A 17,611-nucleotide genomic window follows, 5' to 3' on the forward strand; every position below is an offset into this window, starting at 1 on the left:
GAAAATGACATTTATTTTGCTTGTGAGATTAGAAGAAAATTTCACAGAAGTGATATGTAATCTGGGCTATGATGTGTTCCAAGTACTGTTGCTGTCTTAATAAATTATCCCCAAACCTACCGGCTTGAAAAAAACTACTTCATTGTGCTCACATGTTCTCTGCATCAGGACTTTAGACAGGACATGGTGGGAATGAGGACTGTCTCTGCTCCATCGTGTCTGGAGTTTGGGCTGGGAAGACTGAAAGGTTTAGGGGCTTGATGGCTAGAAATCATTTAGAAGTGTCTTCGCTCGCTCACATGTCTGGCACTTGAAATGTCTACCACATAGGACCTCACCAGGAACTGTCAACTGGAACAGTGACGCTTGACTTGTCCACGCTCCCCAACATTCTTAAAGCATCTTGGCCTTAAGATCATAAGACTTCTTATGTGGCAGCTTAGGGATCTAAAAATGAGTATTTAACTCATTTTTAAATGAGTTAAAGATAGAAGCTACCTTGGCTTTTATGTTCTAACATCAGAAGTCACATACTATCACTTCCATTGCATTCTGTTGGGTCAAATTCAGGGGGAGGGGGCATTACACTTCACCTCTAGATGAGAAGTGGCAAGATTGTGGAAGAGCTTTGGATGTGTAATACTGTTGCAAGAATCTTGAGAAAATACAGTATGACACATGAAAGATTATTATTATCTGGGAACCAAGTGGAAATATCTATGGCATGATTTAGGAAGAGTAAATATGGCTATGTATTTAGTACATGGTAAGAATTGTCCCAAGATGATGCACAGCCAGAAATTGGGGACAAATTTTGAAGGGCCTTTATTTTCACACTGAAAATATTAGACTTTACCTTATAGGCAATGAGGAGCCCTTGATGCTGGATTGTTTTTGTTTTTATATTATTTATTTTTAAAGATTTATTTATTTTAGAGAACATGGGGTGGGGAGGAAGAGAGAGAAAGGAAGAGAGAGAATTCCAAGCAGACGCCCCATGTAGCACAGAGCCCAACATGGGATCTGATCTCATGACCCTGAGATCATAACCTGAGCCAAAATCAAGAGTCGGACGCTCAACCAAATGAGCCACCCAGGCACCCTGAGTCTTTTTGTTTTTAAACTAGAGGATTGACATGAGTTAGTCTGTGTTTTAGAAAGATGACCGAGGTGTAGAGATGTGGCTGGGCGTGATTAGGAGAAAAATGTTAGTAGTGCTAGTAGAGAATATGAAGGACTATGTACTTAGTGGTAGCAATGTAATGAAAAGAGTAGATGTGAAATGTATTTTGGAAGTGGAGTTATGGCCATCTGGCCAAGACTAGTAGACTAGTGAGAGGAAAGGAGGCATCAAAGATGAAATAAATGAAAATGTAGGTTCTTGGCTAATAAATGGGAAGCCCCAGCACATGGCTGCTATGCTGAAGGTAGATTTTTCTGATCCTGGGATGCTCTACAGATTGAAGCTTACCATAGGTCTCACCGCCAGCCAATCCTAACTATGCCTGCTGATCCGGTCATGGGATAGTAGTGTCCTGCTGCTTTTCTCATATATTCTCTTGGTAATTCTGAAGGCATCAGAGAGTAGAGGTCAAGCATAAAGACAATGGTAATGGTAGGTCTCCAAGGCAGTTATGACACAAAGGTAGAGTATTCATTTTGAAGTTCCTGATTAAATTTATAGGTACTGATTTTGAATTTTCCAAGGAATAGAGAAGAGCAAGTTCATGCAGTTTAATTTTTCTTCCCAAGGTAGAGCTATAGTCAGAATACCGTTTTCTTTGTTTAATGACTGGTTCTTCTTTGTCCTGTTAGATTTTTAAAGAGATTCAAACTTCCTCCTACCAACTCCTGAGACATTATCAATTAGCCACACACAGCCCATTGAACACAGCATCACTGTAATTAAACTAAATTACTATGCGGTAGCTTTCATTACACAATGACACAGTTTTTGTTAGGACCATAGAGAGAGTTTAATTACATGTCTAGACACCCCCTGAATTCAGAGCAGCAGTATCATCTTTGTCTGTTTAAAGGAGAGTTTGAGCTTTCAGTGATTGTTTTTTTTTTTTTTTTTTTTCCCCAAAGAACAAATGGTAAAGATATGTTGGGCATTTTTCTTCCTTTTCTTTTTTTTTTTTTTAATCCTACTTTCTACTTTAGTGCATATGTGATTTAGGAGCCATTTATACATCTGTGGATATAAATATTTTTGAAGAAAAATATATAGATTTTTACTCTTTGTCATATTTGATCTACATTTTACTTGCATCCAAAAACTTTCTTTCTGTAATATATACTCAAATATCTACTCTTAACTTGTTAATGTATAAAGCATGTATGGTGATATGAAGTACAGTCATCTCTTACAACAGTATTTCCAGCTTCCTCTTCCTTGTGAGGAAGTTCATCCCTTTGCTTGAGCACAGAGTACTTTCTGCATTTACCCTCAGTTCTACTCATTCAGCTTCTCGGGGGACTCTTATAATCTCTTATCTCTTGACCAGAACATGCAGTTTCAGGAGTTCCCGTGTTTCTTTTGTGTTCCAAGATGCTCTCTCCTTTCCCATTACAGAAATGTGTTTGGTGCTGCTTTCTCTATAACTGCAGATGATTTCTGGGCCTTTTTCCAAGTGATGTGTTATCTCTTGAATATGACCTTCATTTAATAGGTCAAGCCTTTTCATTGCCTCCATTCCTAAAATCTCACCTTTCCTGAAATCTGACCACATACATTGGCAATAAGAGAATGAAATTATGACATGCCTACCCTCTCTAAACATTCTCAACAGCCCCTCAGAAAGTTGTTCCACAACATGTGCTTTCCTTGCTCTTATACGCAAAAACATTTTGCATATTGATTTCTTTGTTGATGACACGTACATTACTTCAGTTTTCATTTTTGTACTCTCTTAGTGTGAGACTTGTCTTTTTAAATCAGGATACGTCACATTTTCCATTGATATTTTGCATAATGCATAATTTAAAATGATAATAATTTACTTAATAATTGCTCTTAAAGAAATGATAAATGTTTCTTTTAAGTCTTGAGTGAGTGTTTTAGATTTTGAGTTGAATCTAAGCAAAACAGTATAGATAAAATTAAACTTCTCACTAGTACTAGATATACCATTCTTACAAATATATACTTAGCAGACTTTTATAACATGCACATTTATGTGCAGACAGGAAAATGAATTTCTACCCTGTTGAAAGCATCTCTGTTATCTCACTCTGACTTTGCACACCAGGAGACTGTACCAAAATCAGAAACAAGGGCTAGAGTCTGTTTTTCATGACTTCTTTGCCTATCAAGTGCTCTAACCAGATACCCCAGGCTTTCCTACCCAGCAGCATTCCTGCTTATCCTCTCTGTTAGCATCCCGCTCCTTTTCCCCATGATCCTGCTACTCCAGCTACTCCATTGCTACTCCAAAATTCCCAGCTTTGCTTTATGTAGACACTTCTAAACCACACCCCAAATCAAAAGCAAAGATGCTTCCATGGGAACCATATTCTGGGCAACAGCAGGCTCAATGTTCTTCAAGTGCACCACTGGGGGGCCCAGGATGGTGCCTTCATTGACAGAGGACTTTGGCTTGCCCAGTGTTCATTAACAAGTCATTATAGTTGGCCAAATCACTACTCCGTTCCATTTTCTTACACTGGCAAGTACAATTTATGAATGTTTGAGACATGAAGGAAACCGAAGAGAAAACTAACAGATGAATTTTCGACTCTCCTTGCCCAAACTCCCTTGAGGCATATGTTGTGTTGGATATTCAGATCAGCGTCAGAGGATGTGAAGAAATTAATTCAGCCATAACTATCAACGCTACTACAGAACAAAAACTATGTAATTATTCAAGATGTCATTATGAGGATGAAACCCTTTTGCCTGATCTTAAAATGTTTTTACTGGGTTTTGGCTTTTCTCAGAATGATGCTATAAATCTCATAGCACCTTTGAAGTGGCCAAGTATTATTATCCAATAAGTATAGTGTGTTTCCTAAGCACACAGATGCTGAGCCTTATTTCAGTTAAATTTATCAAAGTGATGTTGCTATGGAAATATATTGCTAAAATGCAAGCACGAAAATTTGAACATCCATTACAGATTAGTAATGGCAAATGGATATCATTTGCAAATTACCACCATTCTTTGAATATCTATATGTTAATGACTTCAAAGTAGAACAACATACATGTCTTTTGGAAAACTGAGTTATTTGTTGATCCTTCAAAAATATTTTTTTAGTACCCTCTTAGTGCCAGGCATAGTGCAAGAAACTAGATATCTGTCTTCATGGGTTTTTCATGTGGTGAGGGAGATATCCTAAACATAAAGCTTACAAAGAAACAGATACACTGTAAAGAAAAATAGGAGGCATCCATGAGAACATATAAAGGTGAACACATATGTTAGTTTGGAAGGACAGATATGGCCTCCTGAGGAACTGACACTATAAGTTGAGTCCCGAGAATGAGGAGAGCTGGCTGGGTAAAAGAAAAGATAAAAATGCATTCTAGGAAGAGGGGCAGCCAGAAAAGGATGCTGGCTGGTGGGAATAAAATTTGGGCTTGGGAGAAATTGAAAGAAAGTCAGGATGGGTAGACAGCAAGACGGGGGAAAGTAGCAGAATATGAGGCTGGAGAGGAAGGCAGGAGCCAGAAAACCAATGCCTCAGAAGCTAGGAAAAGTAATGGGAAACCACTGAAGGGTTTCCCAACTAGGCCTGATTTCCTATGTTGCTGTGTGGAGAATAGACTGAAGGTGGGGCCATGTTGGAAATCAAAGAGAGTTAAGGAACTTCTGTGGTGGGCTAGCTAAGGTCATGGCAGTACCGTGGAGAGAGGCAGGGCAATTCTGGAGACATTTTGGAATTGGAATTCATGGCACTCTGCTGTGAATAGGATGGAGGCACGGGGTGGGAAGGAGAAAAACAGTTTCTGACTTGAACACTTGAGTTCACCGAGGCACTACATTTTGAGGTGGGAAGAACAGAAAGAAAAGGGCTAGAAGAAAGTCAAGAGTTCAGTTTTGAACATGTTGAACTTAAGGTGTTGGGTGAGACAGCCTGTTCAAAATGAGACCTGGGCAGGTGGCCATATGGTCCTGGAGTTTGAATTAGAACTTCCTTTTAGGATACTATCATGGAATAGTCTATACAGTCTTAAACTACTAACAATAGAGTGGCATCGTGTAGTTCATTTGAGACCGAATGTAGTTACGATGGATATACTCGATGGATATACTCCTCTTCAGAGCCCATCATTCATAACAGATGTATAAGCCAACATGAAATGCCTGCTGCTTATATAAAATTAATGTTTTAAAAAATTCATTACCTAAATAACGCATTTAGAGTTAAATTTCATAGAAGAAAAAATTAAAATTAATTATAACCCTACCACACAATTTGCTTATACACATGTGTACTTTTGGGGGGCTATAAGAAGTAGCTAGAGGGAAGGGAATAGACAAACAAGCTCAGAGAGAGTTCATAGCGAAAAAGAAGTCTATCAGCACAGTCTTAGTAAGGATCTAATTTAAGAAGCAGAGTCAGAAAAAAAAAAATCGTGTATTTATTCATATATTTCACAAATGTTTATTGAGCATATATTGAATGCCAAGGCCTGTTTTAAATTCCAAAGCAAGAATCACAGACTGCAGGGTATTTTGTTTGTACCCTGTCCAGGCTTTTAAAATTTTCAACTTCAGCGCCAGCATGGAAAATTTGTAATATTTTACATAAAAAAAATCTGAATTTCTGTCTTGCCTTGAAAAATCAGAAGAGCTATCAACATGGGGCCTGCACTCTGTGCCCGACAACAGTGGGCTGAGTCGGTCTCCTCTTCCTCTTAAGGGGCCATGCTCCAGGGACAGATAAGGCCCCTGGGACTTCCTGATATCTTCCTTTTATTTTACACTCTGTCAACTTCCTTCATTCTTTCCGGTATCCTCCTGACCCTAGAGAGTTTGTGACTTCTGTTCAAGGGGGATACAAAATCAAATACAACATTGTTGCTGCCCTGCATGACCAAAGCATTGGAAAGATGCTGCAGATTTTAAGCAGCCGGCCTAGTGTGACCAAATTTGCACTTCTAAAAAATTATTCGCATGCCACCATGGAGCTTTGGCTGCAGGGGAAAGGCCCTGGAAGTTGGGAAGCTGGTAATTAAGCGAGTCATCAGAGTAATTAAGAGGGAAGCTTCTTTGTGGCTTGGCTGAAGGTAAGAACAGTTAAGTGGGAACAAGGGGCAGAAAGATGGGTGAGGCACTAAGAAGGGAAAGCTACCTATGTCCATGAACATAAATTGGAAGTTTTGGTAAAGGAGGTGGAGGAATTGGGTAAACCCAGGTGTCTGACTTGGTCAAAATGGATGAGTCATTTGTTGGGTTTTGAAATACAGGCACAGGAGTAGATTTAGGGTAAATAATGAGTTTGGCTTGGGAAATGTTGAGCTTGAAACATGTGAGAGACATTCAAATGGAATGGAGAGTAGAAAGTTCTATGGAGTCAGAGCCACAAATATGTTGGGAAGGCAATAGAGATTTAGGACATAGTTGGTAAATGGTACCCTTATTTGTGGCTTTCAGTGAGCTCACTCTGGAAACCAAGGAAATGCAGAAGGTGCCCAGCAAGTCAGAGATAAGGGGCCAGGGTAGGAGACTGAGGGGTGAGAGCAAAAGAAAAGCAGCAGGCAGCCAGTGAGACAAGAGCCCCAAGTGATGGAAGTGCAAATGAGAGATAAGACCATGTGCTCAGAGTCCAAACTGGTCAAATAAAGAGTCAGAAAGCGTGTGTTGGGTTTGATGAGGTCCCAAATAAAAATTTGGTGTGTTGAAGAGAAAGGAAAGGGAAGAAGATGGAAGCTGTGAGTGGAGACCTAGGAGAGTAGGAAATAGTTGAGGGCAGCGAGAGTAGGACAGGAATATGTGTCTTTGGGAGACTGTAGAGGTGATGATTGTTTTCTTTTCCTTGTTTCTTTTTGATGGTGATACCACCCAGTCTAGAGCTATGTATATGATGAAAGAGAAGAAAGAGGGAAGAGCAAGAGAGAAGTAGGAGAAAAGGCCAGAGTGATAGGGCAGCGCTTCTGAGGAGGGAGTGGGGCGTGAAATAGGATCCCGGGCAGCACCTGGGATGACTCCTGGAGGAGAGCCTAAGGAGAATGGAGCATAAGCAAAACAATAGACTTTGAAATATGACTCTTTATCAGCGACAAATACTGTTTCTCCTGGTAATTTGTCTTCTAATGGAAAAAGACATAGTAAGAATATTTCAAATCCTAATTGCCACATACTTTTTTCCTTTTATGTCTTCTAAATGTTCTTGGAAACTCTGAACACAAATATAGCAATGTCAGTTTCTATTTCCCTTAGACTTATTTCCAGGGTGAAGGCTAATATATAATACATTCTATTACTCTATAATTTATAATGCGTCTTCTTGGGAAAAGGAGTTTTGGCAAATAAGTGAAGAACGCATACAAAATAAAGCTATTAAAGTGGAAAAGGGAATTTTTTAAAAAGCAGAGAGAGGGAGAAGTAAATATATCCAAAACAGGCTAACTAATTGTAATTGAAACCGCTTTTACATTGAGTTTTGGGCCACCAAAACAGAAGAGGAAAATGTGATGGAATAAAAAGCAAATATTTTCAGATCAAAGTGTCTTTTGATACTTCAGGAAAGAGCAAGTTTTCCAAGTCTCAAAGGATTTCTAATTGTAATTTATTGTACAAGAGATGTGGAACAACAGTGATAGAGTCCCAACAGCTACCCTTCATAGAACAGAATACTTACTCACTCCATGGTGAGTGCCAACATGCCTCACCTCTGATTCTCAATACCACCTTTGAAGTGGGTGCTACAGATGGGGAAACTGGGAGCTGCAGATTATTTCAGGTCGCATAGCTAACGTGTGGCATACCATGGGGTATTGCCCCACAGTGCCTCTCATGCTGTTGTTCTTTAATAATTGTTTCAAAAACAATGCCACAAAAACCTTATTATGCTTATTTCTCCTGAAAAACTTTAACCAAAACCAAGGCCTAAAATTGAAATAGAACTTTGCAAAGACACGCCTTTAGCAACAGTGCATTAAATGCATCATTATAAAATCCTTAAAAATTTACTTTGTTCCCTACCTTGATTACTCTGCAGATAAAATATTTGTCATTTTATGCTTTTTTCTTTTTTTAATTTTTTATTTCAATTCAATTTCATTAACATGTACTGTATTATTAGTTTCAGCGTAGAATTCAGTGATTCATCAGTTGCTTAAAACACCCAGTGCTTATCACATCATGTGCCCTCCTTAATGCCCATCACCCCGTTGCCCCATCCCCCCACCAACCTCCCCTCCAGCAACCCCCAGCTGCTTCTCTATCATTAGGAGTCCCTTATGGTTTGCCTTCTTCTCTATTTTTTTTTTTTTAAAGATTTTATTTATTTGACAGAGAGAGATCTCAAGTAGGCAGAGAGGCAGGCAGAGAGAGAGAGAGGAGGAAGTAGGCTCCCTGCCAAGCAGAGAGCCTGATGCAGGACTTGATCCCAGGACCCTGAGATCATGACCTGAGCTGAAGGCAGAGGCTTAACCCACTGAGCCACCCAGGCGCCCCTCCTCTCTATTTTTATCTTATTTTATTTTTCCTTCGTTTCCCCTATGCTCATCTGTTTTGTTTCTTAAGTTCCACATATGATTGAAATCATATGGTATTTGTCTTTCTCTAACTGATTTATTTCTTCATGCTTTTTTCTAAAAAGATAATACTTTTAAAGCATTTTTTTCTAAAAAGATAATCCTTTAAAAAATTGAGCGAGCAAATTAATTGTGCTTCCCTGCCTCTTCCTTTTCCACTTCCTTTTTCTTCTTCTTTTTATTCCTTGAAGTTTTTTTTAAAATTTTTTTATTAATATATAATGTATTATTAGCCCCAGAGGTACAAGTCTGTGAATTGCCAGGTTTACACACTTCATAGCACATATGTTCCCCAATGTCCATAATATTCCTTAAAGTTTTAATTAAATTCATATACACTTGGTTATTTGCTCTTCTAATTTCTTTACTAAAGGTTATGAATAGTCAAGATTTAGTAGTTAGGTGCTACAGTTGTTGTCAGATTTATTATTTCTTTCTCCATCAAGTTCTTAGGTTTTAGACATCTTCCGAAGTGGCATTTAGTTTTTAATGTTATTGCTTGCCTTTGTTTACTTTAATTATGATTACTTTCAACACTTGGTTTATTCTAAAATATGCAATTGTCTCATTTCTCAATTTTTCCTATCCTTTTGTCTGTTTGTATTGAATCCCCATGACCTAAATAAACTGTAGTTAAAATCAAGAATATCTTGATAGGGTCTGTTTCTCCATAATGGATATTTCTTAATTAGCTTTGTATCACTGATATGATATTATAAAATGTCTTTGCACATTTTCCCACGAGTACACAATTTTGAGGGCCATTTTTCCCCTTCTTCACTTAGTGTATTGTGATCTTGATGTGGCTAGATAAGATTAGTGCTTGAGGAGATTAGAGGTGTGTATTGCATTTAAAACCCACTTTGAAAATAAAGGGCGATGTGCATATTATTCAGCTTTTGCACTGCCCTTTTTATGACTTCAGATCCTCTAAAACAGAAGTTTTCAAAATATAGTCTTAAGATTCCTGGAGGGTTCCTGAGACACCCCCAACCCCTTTCAGAAGTTCTGTGAGGTCAAAACTATTTTGTCATAATATGAAGACATTTCCCTTCACTTATGAAAGTACAGTGGAATTTTTCAGAGTGTATAATGTGTGGTTTTATAGTTGACAGTGCAGAGCTGGAGGAATCCAGCTGCCTTGTATAAACTAGAAATTAATGAGACTTGTAAAACTTCAAAAAAATAGCACAGAATTCTAATTTTTTTTTGTTTTAGAAAATATATTCTTATTAGAAAATGCTTATGTCAATATGGCACGAATTTATTGTTTTGTAAATAAATTAGTACTTTTTAAATCCTCATTTTGAACCACTAATGTAGTAACTAATGTTAGATATAACTCATAAACAAAAATTCTTGGAGGTTTTCAATACTTTTTTTTTATTCCAAAGGGGTCCTGCGACCAGGAAATTTGAGAACTGATGCTCCCAAAATGTTCCTGCTTCTAAAAATTGTATCTCCTTGGGGGAAGACAATGATCATATAGCACGTTTTCCTTTTTGCTTGGCTTCCTGACTTGAGATAATGTAAAAATTCAAAATACTCACTATTGGTTAAAGGCAATCAGTGGATCCAAGCAAAAATACAATAGTGACTCCTATCGTTCTGTTAGTCAATACATTTAAATGCCTCCTACCATGTATGTGTACATAATTATATCTCGACTTTTAATAATCTTTCTACACCAAGTAATTTATAACAAATGATTCCTGCCTATATTTTTAAAAGCGCATGACCTTCAGTATTTCATTGCTTTATTTTGTTTTTAAATTTGTTCCTCTGTTAGTGCATAGCTCCTAAATCTATTATTTTTTTTTAAATTTTTCTCCAGTTATCTGGACTAGCTCTCCTGTGTGGAGTGCCAAATGGTGTTGTTTTGTTTTCTTTTGTTTAACTTTGGACTTAGAACACAAAACTACCATTTCTGTTAAAGAAAGCCAGAACAATATTTAGTAAGAATGTTTATATGATTGGTACTTTGCTAAACCAGTGCTTGTAAATTTATCTCATTTGTTGCTATTGTGTTGCTATTTTTGGTATCGTTTTCTTCCCAAAGCAATGGAGTCTCTTAGTTGGGTTAGATTGGGAGTGGGGGAGATCAATATTTTCCATTGATCCCAAACTGCAATTCTTTAGGTATGTTCCAAAGCAACTCTATGAGAAACTTGCATTTTTGCCTTCAAACTCAGCTAATGCAAGATATAGCATCTTCCTCCTCAGGGATCTGGTGGGTTTTCCCTGGGTGTCACTAAGGCTTAACATGGTCCTCTGCCTTCTCACCAATCCTCCTCTTCCCATGACCTTCCCACTCCTTCATCATTCTCCCCTCCTCTCCTTCACCATGATTCCCCTCTCATGTCCACCCTACACAATCAGGCATCTGTTTGGGAGTCACGCAATGGTCGGGTTATGGCTCCACTACCACATGCCTACACTGGAATCCCAACTCCATGTGACTAGTTGTGAAGTTGCACATGTCTTTGGTCTTTTTATGCCTCAGCCTTCTAATTTGCAGAACAAGCATTACTATGATTTACCTTATGGAGCTGATATGAAGATTAAACGATTGATAGATACAAGGTGTTTATAATAGTGCTTGGAATACAGTAAGTGTGTAGGACATCTATGATGTTATTGTCTACACATTATAATTATCCACTAGAAAAAGTGAGCTTGACCTCAAAGGTAGGAGCAAAAGCAACTTTCTTTTGTCTCATGATTGTCCTGGCAAATCAACTCTGTGAATCCATTCTTCTCCTTTGTGAACAAAATTTCAAGCCATTCCCATAGATTTTCCAGTCACTCTTGGGTAAGGGAAAGACCAAAACTTTAGACTTGTCCAACTTTAAACTTCCTCCTTCCCCCAATGTGGACCTTGGAGATCTATAATTTGTAAACAGAGGGGATAGGAATACTTGTTAGTTTCTTCTCTTTCTCTTGCTCTTTACTCTCCACCTGATCATGCTCCTTCTAGGGTTGTTGTGAGGGTGACAGTGAGGAGAGGGAGAAGAGATTGAGGGTTAGCAACGGTCTTCCCAGACTGGTGCATTCATGGTCCAGCATCTGTGGTCTCTGGGTGTGGCCAATGTCAAATGCTTGATGTTCTTTCCATGTGAAACACTATAGATGGCTCTACAGAGACCCACTGCAGGACAGTTCTCTCACTTCAGGTACTCTGAGGAGTTAGTAGTTCCTGAAATGCTGAGGCAAGATGGCATCACCCCAGTACAAAACTTATGCCGATGTCTGGTTCCTTTCTGCACAGTCCACACTGAACATGTGAGAAATGTGTACCCTTGTTTAGCTCTTCCTTGAGGGCAGCTGAATCTCACTGAGGCCCTCTCTTCTTACTCCCTGTTCTAACCACCTCTGATATCAGTTCCTGTTTCACCAAATCACTAAGTGAGACATGTCGAGCACCACAAACTGTGACATTGAAGCTATCCACCTTCTCTTACTTGGCTTACAAAGAAAGAAGAGACTCTCTCCCTTCCTGTAGGGGATAGGAAAGGAGAAAAACTGAACTACCCTGGCTATTTTTTCTCTTAACCCAACAGAAAAATGGGCAAAGGATATAAATGGGTAGTTCACAGAAGAAGAAAACCAAAAAGCCTATACTAGACCAGTAAACAGAGAAAGACAAATTAAGCCAAATATAAGATACAATGATTACACTGTAGCTCAGCGAAAGTTAATTGCACAGATTTGGTAAAGATGTTAGGAAACCGTAAACACACTGTTTGTGTGAGTAAATATTGATGGAGTTTAAAAACTTTAAACCTGCCTTTTGACCCCACCAGATCTGCTTCCAGCTATCTGTCCTAAAGAAACACAAGCAAAAACACCCAAAATCCAAGTGCTAGATGGCTTATTACTGCATTATTGGTAACTTTTAAAAACTTGAAAGTCCACCAGGAAGGGACTAGAAAAATAAATTATGCTACATTCAACAAAATGGATACAAGTGTTAAATAGAATAAGCTATAGTGGTTTGTGGGAAAGGTTTCAAAGACATATTGTTAAATGAAAGAAAACCTGTAAAAATTAATATTAATCATACATTTATGTAAGAAAATGGAAAAATCAGGAGTATTTCCTTGCATACATATATTCATGTTTGTGAATTCATAGAAAAACATTCAAACCATTTCAAAGTGAAGAGTGATTACTTTTGGAGAGGGATCTGAGACTAGGGAAGCAGGATCAGGTTAGACTTCCACATTGACAGAGTATGTTACACGTGTGATAAAACATAATTTACAAAATAATTTAAAATAGAATGAAATGAGTGGAATTGCTAGAAGCGATCTTTAAGATCAGCTCAAATATGCCACTCTGTATTGGTAGTTGGATTTACTAATCTTCAGAAAAGCCTATGAGAACATTTATCATCTTTAAGCAGTATTTATCATATTAAGGATAGTCCTCTATAATAATTACTCATATCTAAATGCCTGTTCAAACAATAATTATTAAGTCTTTGCTGTGATTGTGAGCTTCTAAAATGACACATATAATTGTGCTTTATTCAGATAATAAACCAGAAAAATTTCAATGCATAGAACCTTGACTTTAGTATAATAATAATTAATGGATTTGAACTTACATAGTTATATGCATAAAGAGAACTGCAACTAATATTCTCTAAGGAGTAAATTTTTTATTTCTGACAATTGGTTTCATACACCTTAAACTGCATTTCAGGGCACATGGGTGGCTCAGTGGGTTGGGCCTCTGCCTTCGGCTCAGGTCATGATCTCAGGGTCCTTGGATCAAGGCCCGCATCCAGCTCTCTGCCCTGCAGGGAACCTGCTTCCCCTTCTCTCTCTGCCTGCCTCTCGGCCTACTTGTGATCTCTCTCTGTCAAATAAATAAATAAAAGTCTTTAAAAATATATTAAAAAAAAATAAACTGCATTTCACTTTAGGTAACTGTATATAAGCTGTTCTTAAATTATATATAGTATAAACTTATTTTCTTTCATGGTGTTTATTTTTAAATGATCATATGTGTGTGTTTTGAATCATATAACATAGTAAAGGATATTCTAATTCTGAAAAGATTAAACATAAATGTTGGAACCATAAATGCAGTTACTGGAATGTTACTCCATTGTGTTCCCTATTTAGTACCTACATGAAAATGGGATTGTCCATCGTGATCTCAAACCAGAGAATCTTCTCTATGCAACTCCAGCCCCAGATGCACCACTCAAAATAGGTGAGGACATTTCATGAAGTCTTATGACCCCTTTCCCAGAGCAGAAGAAATGTATTCCATGGAATTTAAAAATATTGTTCCATCTAGTTTTGCCTCCATTTAATTTCCTTGGATATTTGGTGTCTGTAAAGGAATAACGCATTGTTTTGGAAGTCTGTAGTCCTTTCCTGATATAGTGATCTGGAATCAGTGCCTAGAAGTTGGTGCTCCAGTTCTGGACACAAAGGAAACATAGCTCTTGGAAATAGCAGGGACTTCGAAAGGCGATGGTGTATTTTGTAAGTTTATATAGAGGAAAATCACAGATAACAGAACACTTCTTTTTTTGTTACTTTTTATTCCATAAATTAGTTGGAGTTTAATTTTAGATATTCAAGAGCTTTGACACAAAATGCTTAGTACATATCAGTGAATTAGGGTCTGAGTCACTTGTTTACATGAACAGAGATAAATTGAGGTCTGTCTTTCCCAAAGTGCACTCCACAGAACACCGGTTCCTCAGCTGAGGGAACCAGAGTAAATATTCTAATTTGCTTTGGGGGAGGTGGGAGTGGTTTGCAGAAGTGCTAAGGTTGGTGAAATAAGTTAGGAAATGCCAACTTAAACAAATTTTTTATTTCTGCAGGACTAACCAGAACTCTAAAAATGGTAATGTGTAAACTGACGTCTAAATTAGTGTGTTAGGCTTTTCCCAAGCCTGCCTTGACTCTGGGACCTTGCTTTTTATTCCAATAAGCATTTTGAAGAACTACGAGGATGAACTTTGTGTAATTCCAGTCTACCCAAAGAGTTCTTTAAATCAGCATTTTAGGAAAAAGTGTATTAAATGTTATTTCCCCTGTCTTTTTGCTTGCAAATAGTAATAACAGAACTTATTTTATAGGAATTCTCCTTAGCAGAATCTGTTAAATCCTCTGAAGGACATTGTTCTTTTGGTGGCTGGCCTGTGTAATGTTAATCTGATAAGTTCACTGCATTAGAAGTGTTAACACCTTTGAAAATTAACTTATACATATCATGGAAGAGCCCAGACAACATAATGTGCTTTACGAATGCAAGAACCCAAAGAAAAAATACCAAAGTCCTGCTAGGCAGCCAGCTTGTTCTTCTAATCACTCCTGAAAGGCAGGGAACAGCAGGGAGACTTCCATTTCCTTTGACATCAATTTCAAAGATTTTATCCTTAAAGAAATTTCTTTAAATGGATGGATGGATACTAATTTAGACAGGAGAGGCTTTCTTTCTGAAGGACTTCCTGCTGCTTTCCCTGATAAGGATCAGCACCTCCGTGGAAATGTGGGTTTATCTTTGAAGTCGAAAATGGCATCAATTCTGCACCTGCCTCTCTTAAAGAATAGCCTTCAGTGGTTTCCTGATGTTTCCTGAGTGAGAGAGAAGTAGCCCAGCAAATAAACTATAATGGTAGCAACTTTGGGTAGTGTTTTACCTAAGTAATATTCTGAAGAATAAATAAAGAGGATTGTTGGGGGAAAAAAAGGGTTATATATTCCTCATATGAGAATAAATCCTTATCCATAAGATACACATTTGAAACAGAAGGAACCTTTTGATATTTCTGCTCCTGTCTTTGACATTCACAAAAACCTATTTTTTTATTTTGATTTATCCCCATGGATTACTAATTCTATATCACTAATTCTATGTTGTACTTTAGAACTACTGTTTCATAAATCTCAGAGTTAAGATGAGACAAAATATATCTGTTACAACTGTTATTTCAAAAATAAGTATCTTATTTGCCTAAAGCTGGGATTTATAGAGGAGAGCATAAAATGTATTTGGGAGTCATATTTTTCTCCAATTTAAAGCAAAATTCAAATTTTTTTTTTCAGTTTCCTCTCCCAGATGACTTGTCCCCTTCTTCATTCCTCCCTTCTCCCATCGCCAGATACCAAAACAAGCAAAAACAAATGAGTTCGTCTTATTTTGAATAGTCAATAGTAAAAGTATTCTGTCATCTTATAAAAGCTGAGAAAAGACTTGTTTCATTAAATTTTTCTCTTGTGTTGTTAGCTGATTTTGGACTCTCTAAAATTGTGGAACATCAAGTACTCATGAAGACAGTGTGTGGAACCCCAGGGTACTGCGGTATGCTCTTTAATATTGATGTTTACTTTTACTGTTATTTGAAATCTACTTTTATTTAGGGATCTAATTTTTAAACTCCTAATATCTCTATTTAAAATGCTTACAAGGTGGGTGACGCCTGGGTGGCAGGGTCGGTTAGGTGTCTGACTCTTGATTTTGACTCAGTTCATGATCTCAGGGCTGTGGGATCCAGGCTTATGTCAGCCTCTGCACTCACTGGGGAGCAGGCTTGGGATTCTCCCCCTCCCTCACCCTCGGACATTCCCCCTACTCTTCTCTCCAAAAAATGAAAAATAAATCTTTAAAATGCTTACAATGTGATGTGAGTCTCCATGAGGAAGGCACATAAAAATGATACTCAGAGCACTTCTTTTTCTCCATGAAGGGTTCAGTGATGTTGGTTTTAGGGTACCCCTCTTAACAGGGAAAGAGGGAGCCTCAGGGCGTAAGGATTGGGTGCTCTGCACCTGTCTTTTGGACAGTAACTATTCTTTTTTTTTTTTAAACTTACTTATTTGACAGACAGAGATCACAAGCAGGCAGAGAGGCAGGCAGAGAAAGAGAGGAAAGCAGGCTCCATGCTGAGCAGAGAGCCCGATGCTGGGCTCAATCCCAGGACCCTAAGATCATGACCTGAGCCGAAGGCAGAGGCTTTAACCCCCTGAGCCACCCAGGTGCCCGGGACAGTAACTATTCTTAAGCCCCTTAGGAGTAGAAGGACAGTCGCCAAGAAAGAGAACAAGGGAAAAGCTTTGTTTCTGGTCAGAAATAGAGCCATGAGCCCTCAGCCACTTTCCTTATTTGCTTTTATTTGGGGGGAGTGTGTGCGGAGAGAGTAAGTCACTAATTTAGAGGGCATATAGGATAACAGAGAGAATGGGGTAATCCCTAGTTCTTATTGATGGCGCTTTTCTAGCCTTACTAAGACCAGGGCTTCAGGTGGGGTTCCCCAGCAGAGTCCCCAGTCTCTAGAGATGGACTGTGTGACTGTCCTCACACATAACTAACTCATTTTAACAGCTTCTGAATTCATGGAAATCAGACTGTAGAAGGCACAATTAGATATCCAGTGAAACAAATATATGATTAAATTCCCAGCTTTGTAGCTAGAAGAAGCTTTAAAGTTCACTTACTAACATTCTCATTTTGAGTTCCAGAGTATGACTTTCCTAAGATTCCATATCTAGTTGTTATGGGTCAGAGATGAGAATGCAGATAGCCAAGGCCCTAAAAACAGATTTATAAAATTCTCTCTTCAAAAAAGCAATATAGGTAAAATCAACATAATTTTCCTTCATAAAAATATCTATCAGTTATTACTTACAGCTTAAAATATTTTTTTAAAGATTTTATTTTTAAGTAATCTCTAAATCCAGTGTGGGGCTCAATCTCACAACCCCAAGAACCCCATGCTGAGCCAGGAAGATGCCCCTGAAATATTTCTTATTTTAACATTTTAAATCTCAAAGTATTGCTTGATCATTGTAAGAAGTAAAAATCCATGTATGTGTAATCAGTATTAATAGCCTTATGCATTCTTCTTCGTCTTTTTCCATGTTTCCATAGTCA

General features: G+C 38.0%; 1 protein-coding gene across 6 annotated transcripts in view; it reads left to right on the forward strand.

Annotated features, from left to right (window-relative positions):
• The window catches only part of CAMK4 (calcium/calmodulin dependent protein kinase IV), a 241,101-nt gene that overhangs the window by 179,816 nt on the left and 43,674 nt on the right, over positions 1–17,611 (forward strand). For all 6 annotated transcript variants that reach the window (XM_059175644.1, XM_059175645.1, XM_059175647.1 and 3 more), the window contains exons 7-8: positions 13,843–13,933; positions 15,968–16,042. In XM_059175644.1, the coding sequence (XP_059031627.1) occupies positions 13,843–13,933; positions 15,968–16,042 (166 nt within the window). The remainder of the gene's footprint in view (positions 1–13,842; positions 13,934–15,967; positions 16,043–17,611) is intronic.

This window comes from Mustela lutreola, chromosome 5, assembly GCF_030435805.1.
Source record: "Mustela lutreola isolate mMusLut2 chromosome 5, mMusLut2.pri, whole genome shotgun sequence".
Lineage (NCBI taxonomy): Eukaryota > Metazoa > Chordata > Mammalia > Carnivora > Mustelidae > Mustela > Mustela lutreola.